Source organism: Schistocerca gregaria, chromosome 2, assembly GCF_023897955.1.
Source record: "Schistocerca gregaria isolate iqSchGreg1 chromosome 2, iqSchGreg1.2, whole genome shotgun sequence".
Classification (NCBI taxonomy): domain Eukaryota; kingdom Metazoa; phylum Arthropoda; class Insecta; order Orthoptera; family Acrididae; genus Schistocerca; species Schistocerca gregaria.
In genome coordinates, this window is record NC_064921.1 from 854,784,616 (window position 1) to 854,791,521 (window position 6,906).

Sequence of the window (6,906 nt, forward strand, 5' to 3'; positions counted from 1 at the left end):
ATTGTGTTTGTCTTTAATGCAGTGGTTTCTAATACCTATTGCTCCTCATTTCATTGATCATTGCTAATTTTTCCACCTTTAGGGCCCGCTATCTAACCCAAAGGTAAGAGGGTACACTCCACCCTCTTTTGACAATAATTGTAGAATGTGGACAACTCTGTATACCAGGAGTATTTGGCCACCAGTTTGTATGATTTTCGTTCAGAATATAAACAGTGTCTGCAAATAAACCCAGGTCCTTTGGACTGGTAGTTGAAGACACTACCCCTTTTCTACAGACACTTTGCACTACACTACTGTACTACACTACTAAAATAAGTTTGTTTAAATTTGTTTCAGTATAAACTTCAACCATGATTCCACATGTCTTTGTGTGGCAAGTGATCATGGTACAGTACATATATTTGCAGTTGAAGATCAGAAACTGAATAAGCAGTCCAGGTAAGTTCTTCATTATAAAATTTATTGTACGTTATGCTGTAGTAATGTAGCATGTTTTGTATTATAATAGAGAGGATTTTTAAAATCTGCAGTTTTCAGAATGAATATTGTTTCTTAAATATAACATATTGAATGAAGTTTATATGTACATATTTTACATACAAGAATATTTTGAACTATGCTCCAAAATTAATAACTGAATTGCTATATGTGGTATTTTGAGATTACTGAATTTTATGATGAATGTGCAGTGGTCTGAGCTATTTTCTTTAGCCCAGTCCTCTCATATAAATTGTGTAATTTTCAATCACTTTTTTTTTTTTTTTAGCTTGGCATCTGCTACATTTTTACCAAAGTACTTCAGTTCAAGCTGGAGTTTCTGCAAATTCCAAGTTCCAGGTGGTCCTCAATGTATGTGTGCATTTGGTTCAGACAACAACTCAGTCATAGGTATGGTACCTTTTCTGCTGTCTACACATTTAGATTTCTGAAGTCAGTCCCTCTCGCTCTCCCTCTTGTATATATATTGCCCTTCTGTATATATTTATATATATATGGATGCAAATGGGTTATGAATGATAAAATAACTGCTCATTGATGTGTTATTATGAAAGATAAAAATACAAGAATTCTCACCACCGCTAGTTAGTAAATCCCAGACATTATCAGAATAAACATAACAACGAAGGCTATAAACTCATTTCATTGCACGAGTATAAACAGCACCATCACTTAATAATGAATGTTGTCAAAAACTCAATATAATCATTAATTTAAAAATGGTAGTATGTGAAAACATGATTCAGGTAAAATGAAAGAAGTGTGTTTAGTGGACTTAATAAATATTGAAGTAAATAAGCCTGTATAGTACTGCTCTTGTTTCTGATAGGAGTATTAAAAAGTCTGATTATAGTGCTAATCCCATAGATCAGTTGTTACACACTTTGCAAAAATTCAACTAAATATGAATACCAGGAACTGAAAGTCAAACACAGCAACTGTTTTAAGGAATATTTAGATATTTATATGAGCCATCATAATATCTGATAAACATGGTTATAGGAACAGTGTGCATCATCGTCAAGATGATGAAGAAAAGAAACCCAAAAATGTTATTGCCAGGCTAGTGATAAAAGATATACCATCCTACCTCTGGTAGATCCCAATTTATCTGCCAATTGCATTGCAACAAGTCATATGATAAAAAAAAAGACAAATGGAAACAGTAAATGTTTGTAATCACTGGATGCAACCGCTAAAAATAAAACTAACTAAGCCCATAGAATAGTATGTGTTGCTGGCAATACATTCTGACATAAAACTGAACTTCTGAAGCCTGTATTTGTTGTGTAACAAAAACCTGTCGTATAATGCACCTCATCTGAGTAGTATAATCACTACAGCATACACTCTTGCCTTGTTGCTAATCATAAGGGCACCTGCTGGGCATAACAGGCATGCATAATTTCTCAAATCTGAAGTTGATGCTGTAGGAATAGCCACCTGCACTACACTACCAAAATGTCAGACACGTACCTGCAAACAAACAAAAAATTAATGACGTATTTATTTTCCTCATGAAGTGATAATTAAACTGTATGACTACCCTTCGTATTTGTATATCTGTCTACCATATTTTAAGGACTATAAGATGCACTTTTTTCTTCGAAAAATTGCCTCCACAATGCAGGTACATCTTATACTCAAAATTAATATAAAAATGTCCATTGTTTGATTTAAAATTCCCACCAGTCTTAAAAAGGGCCATGTATTCGATCCTGCTGGAAACCTATCTCTATCTGGCAATATTGGATTCAACTGGCAGCAGCAGTGCACTGACACGATGAACATGAGTAGCAGTAATTCACAAGCTTGTTAACAATGACTCCCTCCTGCCCCGCCATCATAAATCCAGAACACTGTCTAGCCTATGACACGTCATTCCATTCTACAGTGCTAGTGAAATGAATTGAAAGTGATTTGTGGTGTTGGTAACAGAACATTATTTTCGTTGGTAGCAGGTTTGATAATGATATAAAATAGAAAGAGACTTCCACATGGGAAAAATATATTAAAAACAAAGATTCCAAGACTTACCATACGGGAAAGCGCCGGTAGATAGGCACAATGAATAAAACACACAAATACACACACACACACACACACACACACACACACACACACACACACACACACACACACACAGAATTTGAGCTTTCGCAACCGGCGGCTGCTTCGTCAGGAAAGAGGGAAGGAAAAGGAAAGATGAAAGGACACACACGCATATCCATCCATACATACACAGACACAAGCAGACATATTTAAAGGCAAAGAGTATGGGCAGAGATGTAAGTCAAGGCGGAGTGAGGAGGTAAAGGTGATGTTGAATGACAGGTGAGGTATGAGTGGCGGCAACTTGAAATTAGTGGAGATTGAGGCCTGGTGGATAATGAGAAGAGAGGATATATTGAAGGGCAAGTTCCCATCTCCGGAGTTCGGATAGGTTGGTGTTGGTGGGAAGTGTCCAGATAACTCGGATGGTGTAACACTGTGCCAAGATGTGGTGGCTGTGCACCAAGGCATGTTTAGCCACAGGGTGATCCTCGTTACCAACAAACACTGTCTGCTGTGACCATTCATGCGAATGGACAGTTTGTTGCTGGTCATTCCCACATAGAAAGCGTCACACTGTAGGCAGGTCAGTTGGTAAATCACATGGGTGCTTTCACACGTGGCTCTGCCTTTGATCGTGTACACCTTACGGGTTACAGGACTGGAGTAGGTGGTGGTGGGAGGGTGCATAGGACAGGTTTTACACCGGGAGCGGTTGCAAGGGTAGGAGCCAGAGGGTAGGGAAGGTGCTTTGGGGATTTCATAGGGATGAACCAAGAGGTTACGAAGGTTAGGTGGACGGCGGAAAGACACTCTTGGTGGAGTGGGGAGGATTTCATGAAGGATGGATCTCATTTCGGGGCAGGATTTTAGGAAGTCGTATCCCTGCTGGAGAGCCACATTCAGAGTCTGATCCAGTCCCGGGAAGTATCCTGTCACAAGTGGGGCACTTTTGGGGTACTTCTGTGAGAGGTTCTGGGTTTGAGGGGATGAGGAAGTGGCTCTGGTTATCTGCTTCTGTACCAGGTCGGGAGGGTAGTTGCGGGATGCGAAAGCTGTTTTCAGGTTGTTGGTGTAATGGTTCAGGGATTCAGAACTGGAGCAGATTCGTTTGCCACGAAGGCCTAGGCTGTAGGGAAGGGACCGTTTGATATGGAATGGGTGGCAGCTGTCATAATGGAGGTACTGTTGCTTGTTGGTGGGTTTGATGTGGACGGATGTGTGAAGCTGGCCATTGGACAGATGGAGGTCAACGTCAAGGAAAGTGCCATGGGATTTGGAGTAGGACCAGGTGAATCTGATGGAACCAAAGGAGTTGAGGTTGGAGAGGAAATTCTGGAGTTGTTCTTCTCTGAGAGTCCAGATCATGAAGATGTCATCAATAAATCTGTACCAAACTTTGGATTGGCAGGCTTGGGTAACCAAGAAGGCTTCCTCTAAGCCACCCACAAATAGGTTGGCATACGAGGGGGCCATTCTGGTACCCATGGCTGTTCCCTTTAGTTGTTGGTATGTCTGGCCTTCAAAAGTGAAGAAATTGTGGGTCAGGATGAAGCTGGCTAAGGTGACGAGGAAAGAGGTTTTGGGTAGGGTGGCAGGTGATAGGCGTGAAAGGAAGTGCTCCATTGCAGCGAGGCCTCGGACGTGTGGGATATTTGTGTATAGGGAAGTGGCATCAATGGTTACAAGGATGGTTTCCGGGGGTAACAGACTGGGTACGGATTCCAGGTGTTCCAGAAAGTGGTTGGTGTCTTCGATGAAGGATGGGAGACTGCATGTAATGGGTTGAAGGTGTTGATCTATGTAGGCAGAGACACATTCTGTGGGGGCTTGGTAACCAGCTACAATGGGGCGGCCAGGATGTTTGGCTTTGTGAATTTTAGGAAGTAGGTAGAAGGTAGGAGTGCGAGGTGTCGGTGGGGTCAGGAGTTTGATGGAGTCAGGTGAAAGGTTTTGTATGGGGCCTAAGATTCTGAGGATTCCTTGAAGCTCTGCCTGGACATCAGGAATGGGATCACCTTGGCAAACTTTGTATGTAGAGTTGTCTGAAAGCTGACGCAGTCCCTCAGCCACATACTCCCGACGATCAAGTACCACGGTCGTGGAACCCTTGTCAGCCGGAAGAATAATGATGGATCGGTCAGCTTTCAGATCACGGATAGCCTGGGCTTCGGCTGTGGTGATGTTGGGAGTAGGATTAAGGTTTTTCAAGAAAGATTGAGAGGCAAGGCTGGAAGTGAGAAATTCCTGGTAGGTTTGGAGAGGGTGATTTTGAGGAAGAGGAGGTGGGTCCAGCTGTGATGGAGGACGGAACTGTTCCAGGCAGGGTTCAATTTGGATAGTGTCTTGGGGAGTTGGATCATTAGGAGTGGGATCAGGATCATTTTTCTTCGTGGCAAAGTGATATTTCCAGCAGAGACTACGAGTGTAGGACAGTAAATCTTTGACAAGGGCAGTTTGGTTGAACCTGGGAGTGGGGCTGAAGGTGAGGCCTTTGGATAGGACAGAGGTTTCGGACTGGGAGAGAGGTTTGGAGGAAAGGTTAACTACTGAATTGGGGTGTTGTGGTTCCAGATTGTGTTGACTAGAACTTTGAGGTGTTGGGGGGAGTGGAGCTGGAAGTGGGAGATTGAGTAGATGGGAGAGACTGGGTTTGTGTGCAATGAGAGGAAGTTGAGGTTTGTTGGAAAGGTTGTGGAGGGTGAGTGAGTTGCCTTTCCGGAGGTGGGAAACCAGGAGATTGGTTAGTTTTTTGAGGTGGAGGGTGGCATGCTGTTCTAATTTGCGGTTGGCCTGTAGGAGTATGCTATGAACAGCCGGTGTGGATGTGGGAGAGGAAAGATTGAAGACTTTGATTTGGGATAGGAGTTGACGGGTGTGTTCATTGCCCGAGTCGATGTATAGGTGAAGGATTAGGCAGGTGAGGGCTATGGATTGTGCTGTTTGGAACTGGTATAAGGACTGATGGAAAGAAGGATTGCAGCCAGAGATGGGAACTTCAAGTGTGAGGCCTTTGGGGGTAATGCCAAATGTCAGGCAAGCCTGAGTAAATAAAATATGGGAGCGTAATCTGGCTATGGTGAAGGCATGTTTGCGGAGGGAATGTAAATAAAATTTAATGGGGTCGTTGTAGGGATGTTGTGAGGTTGACATGGTATTAGAAGGTGTAAAGGGTAATATGAGGTTAAAGTGAAAATAAATAGAAATTTATATAGGGAGAGATAAAGGTGTGAAAAAAGTCGAAAAAGTGTTGGTTTGAGATGAGCTATGTTGATCCTTTGCTGAACTTAGGTTGGTGAACAACAATGGGTTAGGTAGTTGTGTTGTCTCCAAAACACGTTAAAGCGTGGGGAAATTCAGGAAAATTTCGAAAAAATTTCTCGGAAAAAGTTATGAAAGGAAAAAGAAAAAAATTTTCGAAAAAAGTTTCGAAAAAGATTTCCCGAAAAAATGAAATTTCGAAATGATTTTTCGAATAAAATCTCGGAAAATTTGTGTGTAAATGTATTCAAAGGACTGGTTTTGTACTGGCAGGTTATGAGAATGAGGCTAACAATTGTTTGATGAAGAAATAATAACGTTTAAACCTGTGGGAAGCTGCTAAAAAATGATCAGTTATGTGGGAAAAAAATGGGAATGAAAATAAAATGAGAGTTGTTGGAAATAGCTGAGATGGTTGTTTAATGGGTGAAAGGAACTGAAGCTGTGAAATAGTATTCACGAGTTTACACGAAATGTTTGTAAACTTGGAACAGTGGATTTTATAGCAGCGGTTATGTTGAAAGCGTTAAAAAATTTTAGGTTATGGTTTGGAAGTAAATTACGTATTATTGAGTATAATTAGGCAGGATAAAATGTATGGTGGATTACGGAAAAAGGGAAGATGAATACAAAGTGAAACTACTTGTACAAACAAAAAGAGAAAGTAAGATGATAGAGAAGATTTCGAAATGCAACAGAGACAATAATAAACGTAATTGTTGGGTTCAAATTAATGATGATGTAAATAAAATAGAAAGAAACTTCCACATGGGAAAAATATATTAAAAACAAAGATTCCAAGACTTACCAAGCGGGAAAGCGCCGGTAGATAGGCACAATGAATAAAACACACAAACACACACACACAGAATTTGAACTTTCGCAACCAGCGGCTGCTTCGTCAGGAAAGAGGGAAGGAAAAGGAAAGATGAAAGGATGCCACTTTCCTTGACGTTGACCTCCATCTGTCCAATGGCCAGCTTCACACATCCGTCCACATCAAACCCACCAACAAGCAACAGTACCTCCATTATGACAGCTGCCACCCATTCCATATCAAACGGTCCCTTCCCTACAGCCTAGGCCTTCGTG

The 6,906-nt window shown here is 41.4% G+C and overlaps 1 protein-coding gene across 1 annotated transcript in view; it reads left to right on the forward strand.

Moving 5' to 3' along the window:
* The window catches only part of LOC126335223 (WD repeat domain phosphoinositide-interacting protein 3), a 149,466-nt gene that overhangs the window by 115,258 nt on the left and 27,302 nt on the right, over positions 1-6,906 (forward strand). Inside the window, exons 6-7 of the mRNA XM_049998258.1 lie at positions 340-441; positions 770-891. Coding sequence (XP_049854215.1) covers positions 340-441; positions 770-891 — 224 coding nt within the window. The remainder of the gene's footprint in view (positions 1-339; positions 442-769; positions 892-6,906) is intronic.